The sequence below is a fragment of the Cydia strobilella genome, chromosome 12, assembly GCF_947568885.1.
Source record: "Cydia strobilella chromosome 12, ilCydStro3.1, whole genome shotgun sequence".
Taxonomy (NCBI): domain Eukaryota; kingdom Metazoa; phylum Arthropoda; class Insecta; order Lepidoptera; family Tortricidae; genus Cydia; species Cydia strobilella.
This window is the reverse complement of record NC_086052.1, coordinates 16088838-16108065: the sequence shown is the minus strand read 5'-3', so window position 1 is coordinate 16108065 and position 19228 is coordinate 16088838. Positions and strand designations below refer to the sequence as shown.

The following is a 19228-nucleotide window of genomic DNA, read 5'->3' as shown; positions in this document are numbered from 1 at the left end:
AGTAATAGATGTGTAGTTGGAATCTTATTCCTTATTTTATACTCTTATTATATATTATTATGTAGAATTCACTATTTATACAAGATGCCACAAAATCATAAAGGAAATTGATTTTGCGACATCATGTAGGTGCTTACCACAGATTGTGCTTAGCACTCGTCCAGTCACGCCAAAATACTTAATTTTTTACCTAAATTAGAGTCTTGACCTTGCCATAGATTTTTAATTATACAATAATGTATTTGCTAGTTTACTTATCAACTATTTTATTCCAGATATAATTAGATATAAGTATATTTTTATTGTTATTTAGGAACTGAATGTCTTAACTTTCGGTGCAATGCTTCTCAATTCCCATACTAAATAGACTTTTGGCAGTGAAGTGTCAACTCTAGGACTGCTTCGGGTTATGGAAAAATTTCTTCTATTATAGTGAGTGGTTGTGGGATTAAGATAAGATGAAAAGTTTTCCTTGATCCCATTTACATTTTGATCAAGATTTATTTTTTGACTAAAGTTATTTTTTACTTTGCATTTTGCAGCTTGTTTTATCTGAATTTGCAGATTTGATGACCAGTATAAGATTTGTATACAGGTGTCTACATATCATTCTCATCCCTCCTACTCGTGGGTTCTCGTTCTAAATCTTCTATGTACATTATGTATATACCAACCGTATACATAACAGAAAAAAAAGTGGTAGACGTGAAAAAAAGTGGTAGTATAAATTATCTGACCTTTAAGTAATGGCAGCCGCTTCCACAGTGTTTGAAGACTGGATGTTTTCAAATAATAGTTAAATATACTACCATGACTTTGAAACAAAACATCGAAATATCATCCGACTAATGAAACAGGTCCCGATAGGCTAATGAACCACCAGACGGACTTGGTTGATAAAATATTACTACATATTACACAAGTAGAAAATAGTTATTTGTGCAACAAGAGAGGAAAGTTGGTTTTTCTTGCGAGTGTTTATTTTGAGTCCCGAGAAAGCGAAAGATTCTATAATTAAATCACGAGCGAAGCGAGTGATTCTAAGGTAGAATCTTGAGCGTAGCAAGGGACTCAAAAACACGAGATGTAAAATAACTTTGCTCTCGTGTTGCACACATAATTTTTCACCTCAGTAGTGAGAACATATTAAAGGTTAAAATGTATTTCGAATTACACAGAATAAACAGAAAAAAAAGTATTATAATATGTACGATACGATAAGAGACCGGACCGGACCGGACCGTACCGGACCGTACCGGACCGTACCGTACCGTAGTATGAAGTTCATGGCCTTCACTAAATTAAAAAGCTACATTGTTTCACTCCCGGGAGTGAGGAAAGTGCGACTTTCCTCACTCTAGGGAGTGACGAAAGTAGGCTTGTTCGAGCTGCTGAGGTGAAAACAAAATTTCAATACTAAAGTACACTATCTCTGCTTGCTTCATTTGTTTCCAAGAACTAGCAATAGTCATGAATTGTATTCTTGTATAGCTCATCTCATTCTTGCCATTAGATATAAGTTTCTGGCCAAGTAGGATAACGGTATCTATGCGCGCTCAATTTTGCCATCCAATCAGAGTATTGTAAGCAGTTTTTATTATACTTTGTATTCCATGTTTGTTATTCAGTATTATTTGACATTCCAAGTTATAATGTTATTATTTTGACATACATATTTCACGTTGCCACGAGATATTATCTAATATCTCATAACGAATTACGTCTGACGATTATGTTATTTTACATTAAGGTTACTTTGACAGCCAACACGGTTTTCTGATGATGACGATGATAACTCCTAAATCTTTGGCGTTGCGACCATCTTACACGATCTAACAATTCTAAGTATTCTAATCAATTGTTATCCGATAGTCACGTATGGCGTACGCCGTTCAAGGCAACCCGGAAACTGTAATTATCTCCGGTAATAGAAGGTTAAGTTTCAAGTTCGAGTCTCGCGGCAACATGAAATGAATTATTATTTTACCTAGTTTTAAGAAATGTACAAAATGTTACGCGTCCAAAGCTAGTTTTTTTGCATAACTATTTCTCGTATGTAAGTGCTATTATTTTAACAGCCAAACTGAGTGCTTATTTATACAAACCATACACTTGAGTGCAATTGACGAGTCTAATCAACAAAACAAATTACAAGGGATTATGGGTCCCATATGTGACGTTTTCAACCAAAAGGTACCACATTGTCGCTTGTCGATAAGGTCGATTTCTAATTGAAGCTATATGGAAATAGTGCCTTATTGACAACCGACAATAAGTACCCTTTTGGATGAAAATTGCACATATATCTTTAATTAGCTTTCTAACACTCCATAATTTTAATTAGTCCTACATAAAATACCTTGACTCGATTGGACTGTTATTTTTAATGTTTTTAAAGTAATTATTTTATATTTTTACATGATTTGGAAGGACATTAGAAAAGTTGCGATTGTAAGGAGTGCCAATGTGACACGTATGTAATATTTATTTATAATAGTTATACATAGATATTGTTAAGGATTTTAATAAAAACCCAATAAGAGAATGTTGTTTGTTATTGATACAGCGAATATACCCCACTAATCTACTTAAAATACAATATAAAATTATAATACACCATAAATAGTACACTAAATACAAATGACTAAATGGGCTAAACTACTTTTCCATCCCATAGACACAGACTAGGTTAACGTAAGACTATAAAATTTTACCGAAGACTGGTCCAAAAACGGCCCAATTCCTTTTTTTAGCACTACCTTGTCTGTCTTTTTCTCTTTTTCAAGTTTTTAAAGTAAACCATTAACCATTAAGAATTCAGAGCGAATGGTATTAACTTTTTGCTCAATTCCTCCTGCCCGCAACATCAGTCGGAAGGTGAAGGGATGATTGGACAAGTACAGGTGGGACAGAAGACTGAATGAAGAACCATAATGACATTACAAAACTAATGTTTATTAACAAGTCGCTCACAACACAAGTCTACACTAGAGAATGTGAAATATGATGTCATATTACTCATATTCAATACTTCGATATATAATTATATTTAAATACATACTATGTCTCTGAAAAAAATGCAAAAAGATCACGTTGAAAAGTAGGTTAAAGAAGTGGATGCTTAGACTTGATAGTTAGTTGTCGTTTGATAAGAATATGATCTGCGCTCCCGCCAGTGTCGCTGCCTACTTTACGCCGCCGACTTGATCATATTCTTTTCGCTTCGACATTTGCCAACATTTTCCGAAAGCTTCGCTTCGGCACCGAGCTGTTGTCTCGGCACCCACCAACCGGTCGGGATTTTCCATTTCGAAAGGACTTTTCAATCAAACATTTTCAAAACTTCAACACAGTTAGTTTCAAGGAACTTCATCCTTTACTTCTTGTTTCAATACCTTTTCAAACAAACAAAATCAATATTAGACTTAGTGTTAAAACTTTATTAGTTATAGTTTTACATTCTAGAGGCAACTATGCCCCGGTGGGGGCGTTACAGACTAACTTACATCTAGACCCTTTCAGCATCGCGTCTAATGTTAAAACAAAAACGAGTTCCTCTCGTTGACTGGACATCAGAGCGCGCGATCGTGGCGAACGATCAATATTAAATTCCATCTTATTTACAAAAGTCATATCAAATTAACAATATTCGATACACTACGCCGGCCTACGCAGAAACCGTTTAAATGCACAAAGGAGGCCAGCGATACATTGGGGAGGGTTGTATCAAAATCTATGCTATGAAGTTGACCTCAGCATCACGGAACTATTAATAACGACCTGCAAAGTCAAAGAGGGGAGTAACCAGGGTGTTCATAGCATGGGTGAGACGCGGCAATTATAACTGGTGCTTGTCTGCCAATTGTAATTAACTATTAATTGTTCCACGATCGTTTAAACAAATATGGTTTTAATTGATGGACAAGCACCGTTTGAAATGAGGTAATGAATTAAACTTAGGCGTAACAATTATACAAAATGAAAATTTGGTATCTGTCTGATTGCAAAATATAGACAAAGGTTTATTTTTTTTATTACATTACAACGTCTCATTTGATATCACTACACATCAAAAACTACCAGTTTTCTTTGGCTTGTATAATAATTTATACTTTTTCAGTTGAAATGAGGTAAAAGAAAAAAGTGCAAGTGCAATGGATGTCAAAATGAATCACATTCTTTTACTCCATCCCACTTGACCGTAAGGAATAAATATGCCTGTTTTAGGCATATGTTGGAAGGTCAAAAATCCTAGTTAGATCATATTCCAACAATTAAATGCTGTGGCTCCATGCAATGATAATTTTATTACTTATGAATTGTATGTTTTGGTGCATTCATACCTATTATAACATGCCAAACAGTATTAGATAGAAAATCAATACATAGGTAAAACCTTCATTTATATTGTAAAATTAGTCATCTTACATAATTATTAATTACCGATTTAAAAACGCCTATCAATTTTAATAGTACGCGCATATGTCAATTTACGTCATAATCATAAACGTTGCTATTACGGGAAAAGGTTTCATTAAAATTTCATTATCGCTGATACATACGTTGATTAACATTTTATTGTGTCCTTTCGTATGGAAAATTAGAAATGCAGCATTGAGAAATAGTTGCTATGGTACTAAACTAAGAGCAACTCCTAAACTGACCGTCGATATAACATTTGACTACGGTAAAATGTCTCTACTTTGATCCCTACTAGGTAATTGTGCTCCAACAGTATAGGGTATTTGACAACATTAAAAATATATAACGAATTGCTGTCATCCTGAAAAATAATAAACTAATAAAGTATATTTCACTATATTTGAATGTAAATTGTTTATTTTTTGAAAAATAAACGAAAGAAAATTTAATATTTTTTGAAATTTCATCAGGGACGTGAACGCTCTGTGATTGGTCAACGCTCGGATGACGTCACACGCGGGTAAAAATTCTCGATTGCCTTGAGTGTTTTAACTGTTTTATTTGTATTTAGTTAATTTTAGTTATTGTTCCACAGTTTTCTGATATATTCCGATTTATCCGTATATCTAGTAGCACAATATTCATAAGAATCTCAAAATGGAGCCGAAATATGTGAAAGCTGATAGCGCAACCTACCAGACAGACGCATTAATGGTTACACTTTTCTTTAAAGATAATCCGGATTACTATGCTGCGGAACTTAGAAATGTAAAAACATTTCGATTTCGATGATACGAGTACGACGACGATATATATATATATATATATATAGAATACGACGACGAGAATAATATCTCCATACTGCACTTTAGTTTGAAAGAAAAAGTATGCTACTAACTACCTACTAATGCTGAAAGAGCTATGTTATGAGGTTATGTAGTAATACATTAAATACCTAGATCTTGTTTCGTTAAATAACAAAATCCGCTGCTTTAATTACCATATTTATTTACAGTTAAATATTACTTACATCGAAGTGGTCTTCACACATAAAAACATTTGTATGCGCTAAAATGCTCTTTGGGTCTCTTCGCGCTAGTTTTAACCACATTTTTCTTTTTTTGGGATTCGTTGGAACGGAAACAAACAATTTATCTGGATTTTTTATAGTCGTACTTGAACATTGCGGCACTATACACACACCATATACACCATTTATATACCATTTTACAGTGAAATAATCAATTCAATGCACATAAACCATAAGATTTACTAAGGTCATTGACTGAATTTACTCGCGTGTGACGTCACACGTGTCACGTGGTTAGCCCCTTTGCAAAAACAGCGTTTAAGGCGCGTTCAAAATAAATAAACTTTAATATTGTTTTTTTTATATTTAATACAGGAAATTTCACGGAAATATCAATGTAGTGTAATTATTAAGTCATAAACAATAAATTTAAACCATTTTCAAAAATTAGTCAAATAGCCTATTTATGTACAGTAGAATCCACTTATAATGACATTGAAGGGAAGTGACAAACACGTCATACTAAGCGGATGTCATATAAGCATAGTTGATTAACTTCTTATTATTGTATTTTTTTCCAAATGAATCCCAAATTCCTTTGTGAGAGGAGTTTTATTAACCTAAACCTAACTTAGCACAGTAATTGCGTCATAGGTCATAGTAAGCGGTTGGTCAGTATAAGCTGAGTCATAATAAACGGATTCCACTGTATATGAAAACCAAAGATAGATATAACTCCGTAATAGATGTTTACAGTCTAAGGAAAAAACGTGCCTCGAAAATCAAGAAAATTTGATTCTCGTTCAGAGGGCGCCACTAGTTTTGGCCCACTGTCGTATAGATGGCGTTCACTGTTTCGTTTGTTATTTAACAATTTAAACGCATATCAGTAAAAGAACATGGGTCAAAATCATAAAAATAATTAATGCAAATAAAAAAAATCATTTATCCATATTTAAATACATTTTATCGTATTTTTATAAATCTTCATTTTTAGTTTTAAAGTGTGTCGACAGATGGCAGTGAATTTACTGGGGTTTCAAAATTTACTATGACAGTACCGCTCTAGTATAAGTTACTCTATGGAAATACCGAATATCGTTTTTATGGATGGTATAGAAAGGATCGCAATCTCTTATGGCAGAATTGTTGTAAAAGTGACCGCGTTAAGCTTTAAATAATAGTTCCTAATCTCTCCGGTGGCGCTAGTTAGGCTCTGGGACATGAGTATAACATGAACCATATAAGGCAACAAATAACCCGACCAAATTACGTAGGTTGTTTTTGGTAGTATTTCGGTGTATGGTGGCGCCGCCTAATTACTGTTTTTTGATGGACACTTTTCATACATAGAGATTTGGCTCCTTTATACAGTCTCCATGATCGTTTTGTGGTCACTTTAACGATGTGTACGCCCATTTATCGGTCAATTTGATGGCTGATTACTTTGACCACAATGTAACGGAACTTAGTTATTTTAAGTAATTTAAAATGTAACAAAACAGAAATGTTACTCTATGACCTAAACTTAACTTCGCACAGTAATTGCGTCATAGGTCATAGTAAGCGGTTGGTCAGTATAAGCTGAGTCATAATAAACGGATTCCACTGTATATGAAAACTATATCACAACTTCATTTAAGTGTTACAACATGTTATCAACCTAGTACTTATGCCTACCCACAGTATTATAGTTTTGGAGCAAAGTAGACACATTTTACGGTATGCAATTAGGTTTAAATATTGTCAACAACTTCGGTTGATTTTAACATTTATTTCCTTCCTTAACAATTGTGAACTTGCTTACATAATCAACTTATGCGCGTAATACATTTACTGTTTAAAGGAACAAGCATGGATACAGCGGCAAACCAAAGTACGAAATGTTGTTTAGACCTTGTATGACATCGATAACGACATGCACGGTTTGATTGTGTTGGCTAGATTATTATCGCATTGGTTGTACTTAGCAATACTAGAAAACACAAGAGCTACCTAACTAAAATTCAACTGTATATTTACAGAATTAATTTAGTAGAAAAAGCGTAGAGTAATGTACCTGTACACCAGGACTCACAGTCATTATTGTATTTATAGTTTGTCATAGTGAAAAATTAGATAGGAATTTTTAAAATAGCTTTGGTTATTCATGCTATAGTGATAATATTATAATAAAATAATGTCACGTTATCAACACGGAATAGTTGAATTTTGTAATGGATTACATAATATTTTGGGCTATTTAATTTTTGCTATAATTATTTTCAAGGATAACTATGGCACTTGTCAAGAAAGTTAACAATAATATCAGAATAAACTACAGGTTTCTCTTTTCTGTTTCATTTATTGGTTTTAGTGGCTTTGTTAACTTTTAGTGAGCACTGGCAAAATGATTGTTGGCTTAGAATCTGCGATTTAAAACCAAGCATCTCAAAAAAGATTTCTATTTGTTGAAGACTACGAGAGTCCTAGCGTTAGGCGAGAAACTAAACTACAGAGCCACAGCATTGACACATGATCTGTGTAGTGTTGTAAGTTAAGCCATGACCGATTCCCAAAATTAAAAAAGTAGTAGCTGGCTCGCACCAAACCGTCTATCACCATTAAAACGTTAGCTAAATTTTATCGTATGGGAAATTTCTTAGTTCACTGCTGAGTGGCGTTGATCGGTAGGGTAGGGTAGGAAATAGTGGCTCGAAAAAAGTTGCAGGGTAGTGGCTCACTTAACCTAATCCCAACATGATAGAGGCGATATTGGGGCGACTGAGCCACTGTTCGAGCTGAGGCACTGTTTCCTACCCTACCCTACGTTATTTGTGGGCACCGACCACTGGCCCTTAGTCTTGACAACTTTAGCTTCTAACTAGAGTGCTTGCGCTATGAGCATTTTGCCGCCCGTGGCGAAAAAACTGTGATTACTTGAACACGGTACATTTGTCAAGGTAATTTCTACTATAATAATGTTATTATACCAATATTATTTGATTTATTTTATATAGTTGAAGTAGGTGGTAAAATGCTCCCCACGCGAGCACACGGAAAGGCGCGACTACACCAGGGTTAACATTCAACCATGACTTAACTCACAGCACTATGTAACCAGGTGATAGTAACTGGGGGAGGGGGAGGTGGAGGTGGAGGGGGCAGTGGGTATGGGTCTCTATCGTTCATAATAAGACTTACGCGGCGAGTAGGAGCGCTCGCGCTCGCGCTCGTAGCGGCGCGAGCGGCGGTAGTGCGGCGAGGGCGAGCGGTGACGGTACGAGCGGTGGTAGTAGTCGCGCTCGCGGTAGCCGCCGCCGCCGCCGCCGCCGCCGCCGCCGCGGTAGTAGTAGTCGCTGTAAGGGAAACAGTGTTAAGAGGAAAGTGACGTGAGGTTCTCCATACAATCGTAGTTCCCATTTTCATTCATATTGATATTATGGAAAAAAAATAAGAGCCCCTTCGTTCGACTTGATTTTTATAAGAGCGACAATGTGGTACATTTTGCTCGAAAGCGACAGTTATACTTAACAACTAAATACTAAATGATGCATAAAGAAGCTATCCGCCCCTAAATGCTAGTAATCTACATCGAACATTGAGCAAGGATCGAAAATAACAGAAATAACTTACTCTCTATCCCCCCCTCGCCCTCGCCTTTCGTAGCCGTTATCACCACGACCGCTCACGCTATAAAGAAAAAACCAAATCAATCTAATGCACACAAGCACTTTCAATAGAATAGAAAAAGAATAATTTATTCGTAAGCACACGAGAGATAATTATACAAAACAAAATTATCCAAGATCGCGGCGGTTCCTCGAGGTCCCAAAACTGCCAAATGTCAAATGGCGTGGACATGAAAAAGAGACCTTTAATTGATATACATACCAAATTCAAAATTTTATTTAGATGGTGTTTCTTATGCCATACTTATTTTTCTCAAAATGTGAACTAAAACCCTGACCAGTAAAATGACGCAAAAATTACATTTCAAAAATATACCCGTTTACAACACAATGTACGAACAGGCCTTTAGTAATCCAGCTATACTTTTGGCTGGCTCACTCTAAATCTGCTCTTTTGTCTACCAACACATAGGGGCTTCGCGTAAAATAGATTTACAAAAGCATTTCATGTTGGATATCAATTCAAACAACGAGATATGCGGCTATTATAGATGTACGATATGATTATCCATTGGACAGCGTTGTGTAGAATTGTTGTGACGCAATATAGGCGTTTATAATTGCTATCATATTGGTGAATCAGTCGCTTTTTGCTACTATATAGATCATCTGATTATGCCCCTAATTATTTTCCTCTGTTATGTATCTTTCCATTACACACAGTTACAAATGTGTAGTTTGTATTCTGATTCTATGGTAGGGAGGGCAACAAGAGTAGGTATAAGGTAAATAAATACTTTTTCATGTTTCTTTCATGACATTATATGAAATTCAAATTTTTGGTATCATTATTCCCTGTCACTCTTAATCCGCGCTCATGTCCCTATCCCTATCCAATATAGTTTAACAATTATCTAGTCCAGATCATTATTCAACCTGTCAAATCCGCGAACATACATTTCAATGCATTTTTTTTTCTAATTAGAGGGGAATATCAAAGGTCAATACAGAAAAGAGTACCAACTATTAAAATTCTAATAAGTAGGTTCGCCCTGTAGATGCCAGACGTGGGCGTGTGCGCTCGCTGCGTGATAAGTAGTCCACTTGGATGCGACGCCCGTCTATCTCCATACCAGTGCATTCGTCCTAGGTCTAGTAACTCTAGTAGTTAGTATACATGATCTATGAATCTACCAGCAAGTTGTACTCACGTAGGTTTGCCCATGTAGATGCCCGGCGTGGGCGTGTGCGCGCGCTGCGTGATGGAGAAGTCCACTCGGATGCGGCGCCCGTCTATCTCCATGCCGGTGCACTCGTTCTTGGCCACCTTCGCGTCTTCCTGGGACTCGTAGTATACGAAGCAGAAGCCTCGCGATCGCCCGGTCTGTGTTAAATAACTTGATGAACGGGTGGCTAAGAAGAAACTAAACTTTTCAAAACAAAGAAAGGGACGAGTACGATATCAAAAGCTAACCTAACGCTAAACTAACCAAAACGGTTAGGAATTCCGCCCGCGGGCCTAAAATCTACAGTGTAACAAGAACGACAAACAGTGTAACATACGATAAAAATGGCTTTTTCATTTCTCATGCTCGTATTTCGACTAAGTCGTGCGTAGACGACATAAAGTTGCTTATTATGTTCTAGAGCATAAAGTAAAATCATCTTACGACCCTTATTGACTTAGTAATAAAATCCTGTATCTGCCATACAAACTGCCAGCCCGACCGGCGTGCCCCGCGCCCCCGACACAACCAAATACAATTTTCTTTAGTCTTGAATAAATACGGTAAAATAACCTACACTATTGGATATTTTTGTATATTTTACTCACAATCAAAGTGAAAAGCAGAGTGTACTCAGGCATAAATGTCCATTTTTATCCTCGACTATATATTGTAGTAGTAATAAAACTTTTTATTGTACAAAAAGAAATATAAAACAAGAGAAAAACGCATAATTTGTACAAAGGCGAACTTATCCCTTTCAGAGAACTCTTCCAGTTAACCTTGTTGTTGTATTATACTATCGCTCTATGCCCTCCTTGTTGAACATTCTACTATTATACGGTCCAGATATTTATGCTTAGTTTTTATGCCAATGTTATCGGAAAAGCGCGATGTAACAAGCACTTTTTTCATTAATAAAAATACTAAGTTAATACGTAGTTTTCATTATCACGCAATAAGTCACATGATAGATCACTGTACTAATGGGTGGGTCGCATGTCAATGTCTAGATGCACTATAATGGTGGGTCTAATGGTTCCCCACTTAATGGTCGCATCACACGCCACAAGCAGCATTTGTTTTATAATAAATAAATTATAAAGTATTTGCCGCGTTTTATTTGTTTTCTTTTCGTTGATCCCTTAAATATTCTAAACGTGACCGTTCCCCATGTTAGTGCCGGCTGCCGAACGTGTAATTTGCAAATATTTATTTCTGTAGTATTTTATAGCTATGTACGAGAATACGATATGTATGAGTAATAGATATGTATTTCCAACGAAATATGTATTTAATTGAATTTTATAAGGTGTATTTGGGTTATTCTTTTGGGCTAGTCTAGCTGACACGATGTGGTGTGTGGAAAAAATCCAATTAAATCCCTTTTAAATTAAAATGAATGCATTTTTCAGAAATGTTAATGAATTTTGTAGATAATACTCGTGTTTAAAAGTTAAGAGTTAGGTTAACCAGGAAAAATGTATGTAACTCACCTTAGCATCTATGACAACTTGCACTTTCTCCACCGGTCCATATTTAGCAAAGATGTGATTGATCTGTTGTTCGGTAGTGTACAAACTGAGCCCAAAGATCCCCAGGCACCGCGACGGCGTCGGGTTTTCCTGTAGACAAGTAACAAAAGCATTACCAAAAGCTTTACAGCTTCTAAAAGTTATGTTCATGAGGTTTTTAAAATGCCTGAGTTACAGCTATGAGTGCTGAATAACACCTAAGGTCAATACGGATAAGTGTGGCATACGGGTAAGGGATCATCCATTAATTACCTCACACGTTTACGGGGTCCCTCCCTCCTCGACATTTTTAAATTTCTAATATTGCATTTATTAACAAAAAACCTTTACAAATTATACACTAAAACCTTCCTCAAGAAATACTCTATTGATAGGTGAAGACCGCATCAAAATCCGTTTCATAGTTTTAAAGATCTAAGCATACATAGGGACAGACAGACAGCGGAAAGCGACTTTGTTCTATATTATGTAGGTAGTAATTTTTTTTATAATACCTAGTTCGAAATGCTGGTTTCGTTGAAAACGAAATTGCCAAATATGTGACGTCACACTAGGGGGGAGGGGATTGCTAAATGTGACCAGTACGGATGGTCGTTCTTTGTATACGTGACAGCGTGATAAAACGGTGTCCGTCACTTTCAATCGCGGTGTGTTAAAAAGTCACTGTTATTTTGTCACAGCGTGGATAAAGCCATCCATAATACGCCTGCAGGCGTGACAGCCTTCAAACAGGCCCCCTGTTTACACGTTGATTAGTGTTTACTTGTTACTTGCGTTTAGTGTCAAATGTAAGAACTCACAATAAACATAAATCTGTAAACAGGTCGCAATGTGAAGGCCGGCCTCACTTACCCCACGGCCAGTTACCCCTATTGACCTTACTAAAGCTATACATATTTATGTCAGAATTAAATAAAAGCTGCAAAGGAACACGACATCAATCTTATCTTAAGGCTCCTGCCTTCTGCAGCTGCTGAAAACAAAAGGTATTATTAAATGCATTGCTCAGTTTTTTTTTTTTTTTTTTTTTTTTTTTATGAAATAGGAGGCAAACGAGCAGACGGATCACCTGATGGAAAGCGATTACCGCCGCCCATGGACACCCGCAACACCAGAGGGGTTGTAAGTGCGTTGCCGGCCTTTAAGATGGGAATACGCTCTTTTCTTGAAGGTTTGAAGGTCATATCGGTCCGGAAATACCGCAGGCGACAGTTCATTCCACAGTTTAGCTGTGCGAGGCAGGAAGTTTCTAGAGAAACGTACAGTTGAGGACTGCCAACCATCTAAGTGGTGAGGATGGTAATGTTTTCGCGTAGGGCGATGGCGAAAAGAAGCTGCAGGGATTAATCCGAACAATTCCTCGGAGCACTCCCCGTTATACACGCGATAGAAAATGCAGAGCGAGGCCACATCTCTACGCAGCGCCAAGGAGTCAAGCCGTTCCGAAGTACGCTGGCAGTCGACAATTCGAGCCGCTCTTCGCTGGATGCGGTCCAGAGGGAGAAGCTGGTATTGGGGTGCCCCTGCCCATAGATGAGAACAGTATTCCATGTGTGGGCGAACCTGCGCTTTATACAGCTGTAGGCGGTAGCTGTAGTTCAAATGTGTTTGTCAAAATACCGGTGGAGACAACCTACATACAAGCCAACATACAAGCTTTGTGAAATAATAACCCGCGCAAAGTGGGTCTACTACAGACACAAAATACGGGAAGCAGTATATAAACTTCAAACACAAAAAGCTGTTTTGCTCACACAAGGAAACTTAATGATATGGCGGCAAACATTTGGCGCCAGACCAGTGGCGTAACTATAGGGCCTATACCTCGAACGTTAGACTAATATTATTAGTCCACGATCTGTCAAAGTGTAAGGGTTACCATGGCAACACACTAATAATATTAGACTACTTCCGTTCGAGAAATGGGCCCCAGATTTGCAAGTAGCGAACGGAAGAAAAAGTTGGGAAAATTTCTCGGAAATTACAGAAAAAAATCATAGGAAATTAAGGAAATGTTCATTTTGGAAACGGAAAATTTCGATTCCCATACATATGTATATGAGAAAATTCCGAAACTTTTGAATGGCAAATTTTACGACGGCAACTCTGTAGGCGTAAAATATAGAGTGGCAAAGCGGGCAAAATAATTTGTTAAATAGGTAATTGAAATTGATTTAATTAATAATTCTTTCTTTTCTAAGTACTTACGTTACACAATTACGTTATGTGTTTTTAATGTCTATGTATTTAATGTATGTTGTGATTATTTGGAATGTTTAATTTTAATTCTGTACAACTGTACTTTTTTGACATTCATAAGTTTATTATGTTAATGCCTAAATAGAATAATAATAAAGAAATTGAAAATGCTATAGCCCGAGACGGGACGGGTCCCTATTTAACGGGGAGAGGCCGAGAGCACAGCACTTCTATTGCCCCCTTTTTAGGGTTCCGTACCCAAAGGGTAAAAACGGGACCCTATTACTAAGACTCCGCTGTCCGTCTGTCTGTCACCAGACAGTTGAAATTTTCACAGATGATGCCGCTACAACAACAAATACTAAAAAAGCACGGAACCCTAGGTGGGCGAGTCCGACTCGCACTTGTCCGGTTTTTATGATTGATTCGCCACACATTTTTTATATTGAGGAGTAATGGATATAGAGATACTTTAACAACTATGCTGCAACGAAAACGCCACAATATTTGCAATAATATATCTAAAAGGAACGCCAGAGGAACTAATGTCGTTAAATTTAGTTAATATACTTACTGTTTGTAGTTTATATTGTACTACATACGATGAAAAACTAGGTTAAAGAAACTAGGCTGATACGATGGGTCGCATGTGGTGTTCAAATAAAATAAACATTACTCTAACACTTATGTTCCGTTTTTTTTAAGATTAGAATTTTTCTAACCTCAAAAGTAATGGTAACTGGTAATTCTTCCGAAATGCCGGTACAATATACTCAGATTTAATTTTGGGGGGAAAAGTTACGACTACTTTTGAGGTTATAAAATTTCTAATATGAAAAAAAATACAGGCTATAAGTAATATAAAAAATCTGTCAAATAAATATTACCATAATTTTACGCTTTTCTCACGTATTTTAGTCACTGCGCGTGGCATGTTTCGAAACTTTCGGAGAGGTAGGTATCCATTTTCAAGTATTGAGTGTGCTAAATTTACGTGACGAAAACCGTTATGTTAATACGACTCACAAAAGTTTAAAACACAATTATTGTTAAATAAATATTTTCCTGGATGTATCTAATTAACACCTTTCAGCTTGCACCCTTTCTTTCACATGCAAGAAAAGAAAGAGAGTGTTATCTTTATCTGACAGATAATTTTATAAACATATATAAACATGATAAATAAATCTTAAGCTATAATTATCTCTAATTAAATAAGTAGTGCATGAGCTCGGTGTAAGAAACAGAGTGCCACTTCAAACCAAAAACAAATTGTTGAAAATACATTACATTCCATTGTTTGTGTGAGGAATTTCTCGTAAACATCCTACAGTGACTTACGGAATCAGTTGATTTGATTATACTTGTGACCTGCTATTGTATGGAAATGTAACCGTTTTTTTTATGATGGTCGCAAATTATACATGTTTTTCATTCTACGAACTCTTGTTTATTTATTGTGAATCTACTCAATTTCGTATTTCGATTTGTTTGGTTCAAAGGCTAACAATAAAATAGTTGAAAATTTCTCACGTTCATATTCTATTCTCACATAAGAAAGCAAAAGCAATAATGAGCAATAGCAATTATTTCATGAGAATTTGACAAAAAATCTATTCCATACTTGTTTAATGTGTGCTTTATTTAATTAATTTCTAATTTCCTTTATAGGCTACAAAATAATTTATGCGGCTAGAATAAACTAAAATATATGTATTTACCGATTATCTAAAATGAAATCTAAGGACTGATGTAGAATGACGATTAAGAACCTAAAAATAACAGTATTGCAGTAAAGATCTTCATAACTACTTTTTTATACCATTATTGCAATCAAGCTTACAACCTGCCTAAGGAAGGGTAAGTAGTTTCTTAGCTAACATTTCTGGACCTCAAAATCAGAGCAGATTTCGAAAAACTACTAAAATGTATCTGTTTTCATTAGAAAATGTATGGTAAATGTCCCTCTGTTTATTACACGCCGCCTAGCACCACAAGATTGTTCACGTACATATGAAGCAACCCTCACCCTGTCCCCCTGGTGGCGGCGGCGCGACGACATGGGGCTGTGGCTGGTGGAGCGGCGGTAGGAGCCGCGCGGGGAGTAGCTGCGCGAGCGGCTGCGCGAGTAGCGCGCGCGGTAGCCGCGCCGCGCCGAGCCCGAGCGCGAGCGCGTCCTGGAGCGTGAGCTAGCGTCAGTGCAACATGGGTGGTCAGTGTCATGCTGGGATTGGGAAGGAATAGGATACAGGTGGCGCGTGAAAATGACAAGGAAAAGATATAGGAATGTTTCAGTCTAGTTCACTATTTTAACAACACAACTGCACTGGGTTTTTGTATGATTTTCTCCGAGCAGGGAGTGTTACCGGTATAACTAAAAATCAAAATATCACAAGTATTCACAATATTTATTTGATATTATAGAATTGTATTTAGGTAAGGATGATTGATCAGATTAGCTAAATTAAGTGCAAAAACATACAGAAACAACATATAGTATAAAAAATATACCGGTATTCGGTCCCTGCCTCCGAGTGCCAAACCAAAGCTTGACTTGGAGAATTTAAATAGTTGCCAAAGACATTTGAAGCTTTCAAAATATACAGTAGTTACATATTATAAATTAAAAATTGGTCTTGTGTACATGGCCTGGTTGGTAGGAATCATACAATATAAACATAAAATGAAAGGAATAACATCCATTGTGATGACATACATCAAAAAGGAGTATTTTGAATGTTTTCTTAGCTAAAAGCTTCACCAAGAGGTGATACCTGTTTCAATCTGAATAAATATTGGTATAAGTAGTTTAAAAACAGCTCTTCACATGTTAGCTAATAGATTGGTTTAGTGTTAAGAGCTAAATAGAATGTAAAAATCATTAAAATTATGTAAAACAAACACAAGGAGGATAATTACAACAAGCTGATTAGCCTACATGCATTCAGACAAGGAAAAAATGGTAAATCTTATCACATTAATGAATCCTGATTCATGCTGCATTATTATTTAACTTAATGAGCTTAACAACCATTACAGCTTGTAATTGTGATGTTTTCAACTAACGTTTTCGTCCTGCGGACTGATAGTCAGGGGGCCCCTTAAGATTGATTTCAAATTGAAGCTTCATGTAAATAGTGCCTTATTGACAACCGAGAATAAGTACCCTTTTGGTTGAAAATGGCACAATTGGTCAGATTTCCATAGAACATTACTGCCATACTGACTAAAAGCTTGCTATGTCTTATCATGGCAACAACTTTTGATTATCTTGAAACCTAAGATTCTACCCAGGTGTTCATTAATTTACATCTGAGCTTTGCTCAGAAAACATAAATAAAAAATAAATATTAGGGGACATCTTTCACAGATCATCCTAGCCCCAAACTAAGCAAAGCTTGTACTATGGGTGCTAAGCGACAATATACATATTTATTTATTTATGACTTGGGAACAAATATTTGTGTTCATCACACAAATAAATGCCCTTACCGGGATTTGAACCCAGGAGGCCTACCCACAAGGCCAGACCGGTCATCTAAAAAGATAAGATAAAAAGGAGGCAGAGGTAACTTTTCTGCCGACAAGCATAGAAGCTCTTTTTAATTACATGTGCCAAATAATTAGTTCAAATCAGGCCAAATTAAATCCACTTTTTGGCCATGGTGAGATATGCATAAACCCAAGGTTTTATGCAAATATTTATATAACTCAGAACACATCCAATTATGTAAGCATAAAATGTTTATAATCCTGTGCACCATAAACTCTTATCAGCCCATGATATTGGTTGGTTGGGCTTGTAATGTAAGTAGCTATTGATAAAACAGGTTGCCATAGCATTATGATTGTTATTGATAAAACAGGTTGCCATAGCATTATGATTGTTATTGATCAAACAACCCATGATTTCTCTACCTATTTAATTATTTCCACTATGTACTGAATTCGAATTTACGGATGTAAACAATCTGATATATATCTACATTAAAAAAGGGAATTAAAACGGAAAAAACCAACTGATCGGTCAGTGATTCCAACATAGCAATAGATGTTATCAAGTTAGGCGACAACACGCGAATACAAGGACGATTTTAAAACGCACTCAAAATTGCGCAACGAAGTATACGCAAAAATCACACATAACCTTGACAGCTAGGTTACATGTCGTTTAATAATATGTATACTAATGCAGATTCAAGTAATTACTGATTATATGAAACACAAATCGATAGAACACATCACTACATCTACTGTCTGCGCTCGAAGGTCAGTCATGTTACAAAGCAAATAAGTACTCACGGGCTTCTATACTTCCTGCTCGAAGCTTTTGGCGGGGGCGGCGTCCGAGACCGGCTTCGGCTGTGGCCCCGTGACATCGTCGGTGGTTTAGGTTCAGCCTCGCGGGAACCGTTCCGAGTCCTCGAGCGACTCCTCTGAAACCACGGAAACGGCACGCTCGTCAGTAAATATAGCAAACAAACGAAATACGACCAAATAAAACACGCGGTCTTGTACCCAACGATTGTCTAACAATACGCTAATATATTACCTCTCGATCTGACATGATGATCTCTATGGCGTGTACAATGAAAGCAAAACAATTGACGCGTATTTAATCTATTATTAACCGCAGTGAACCAAATAATACCACACGCGCACGCCTCACTGTGAACACCAACTGAAAAACAAAATGGCGGCACAACGATTGGCGCTTGCTTTCGTACGTTTTTTTTCTATGCTTTGTAAAAGGCGGCAAATCAAATCAAGTAAAAACAATTAAATTTTAGTAGATAGAGTTCAATCATTGTTAAAACTTTTTTAATGCAATACAGCAGTATACTTTCACATATTGTATTTGAAAACTACACGAAAAAGATACAAAATTCCAGTAATTATGAGTAAATATAAACTGCAAAGATATTTTTATCAGTTAACGAAACGCAGCTATCATTGATAAGGTTTATTCGTTCTACGCATCTGTTCGCAAAAAGGTAAAAACTATTCAATTATGTACTTTATAAAATCATAAGAACATTTAAATAAAAATCACTTTCGAGGTATGTTTTTACTTCAAATTATTATTCAGTTACTACTACAGTACCGTTTAAGGGCCTGCCAATAATTGAAAACATTATAATTTTTAATTTACTTGCGTTATGCGTACTACGAAAAGCACAATGTGTCATGTGTCACTTTTTCGTC

General features: G+C 36.4%; 1 protein-coding gene across 3 annotated transcripts; it reads right to left on the bottom strand.

Annotated features, from left to right (window-relative positions):
• Window positions 1-2934: 2934 nt before the first annotated feature.
• LOC134746310 (transformer-2 protein homolog beta) lies at window positions 2935-18737 on the bottom strand. Of its 3 annotated transcripts, none has more exons than XM_063680700.1 (8): window positions 18576-18737; window positions 18326-18459; window positions 16035-16212; window positions 11786-11914; window positions 10275-10447; window positions 9068-9124; window positions 8636-8790; window positions 2935-3395 (listed from the first exon to the last, which is right to left on the bottom strand). In XM_063680700.1, the coding sequence occupies exons 1-8, from the start codon at window positions 18588-18590 to the stop codon at window positions 3370-3372; spliced, it is 867 nt and encodes a 288-aa protein (XP_063536770.1). In that variant the 5' UTR covers window positions 18591-18737; the 3' UTR covers window positions 2935-3369. The 3 variants fall into 3 exon arrangements, with proteins under 3 accessions (XP_063536770.1, XP_063536773.1, XP_063536772.1); XM_063680703.1 differs by having other exon boundaries at window positions 16053-16212; XM_063680702.1 differs by having other exon boundaries at window positions 16035-16200.
• Between the last annotated feature and the right edge of the window lie 491 nt (window positions 18738-19228).

Excerpts from the sequence above, each read along its gene's own strand:
- LOC134746310 (XM_063680700.1), bottom strand. Across the intron at positions 10,448-11,785 it reads AAGTTGTCATAGATGCTAAG|ACCGGGCGATCGCGAGGCTT; the intron begins GTGAGTTACATA and ends TATTTAACACAG. Across the intron at positions 3,396-8,635 it reads CGAGCGCTCCTACTCGCCGC|GTATTGAAACAAGAAGTAAA; the intron begins GTAAGTCTTATT and ends TTGTTTGAAAAG.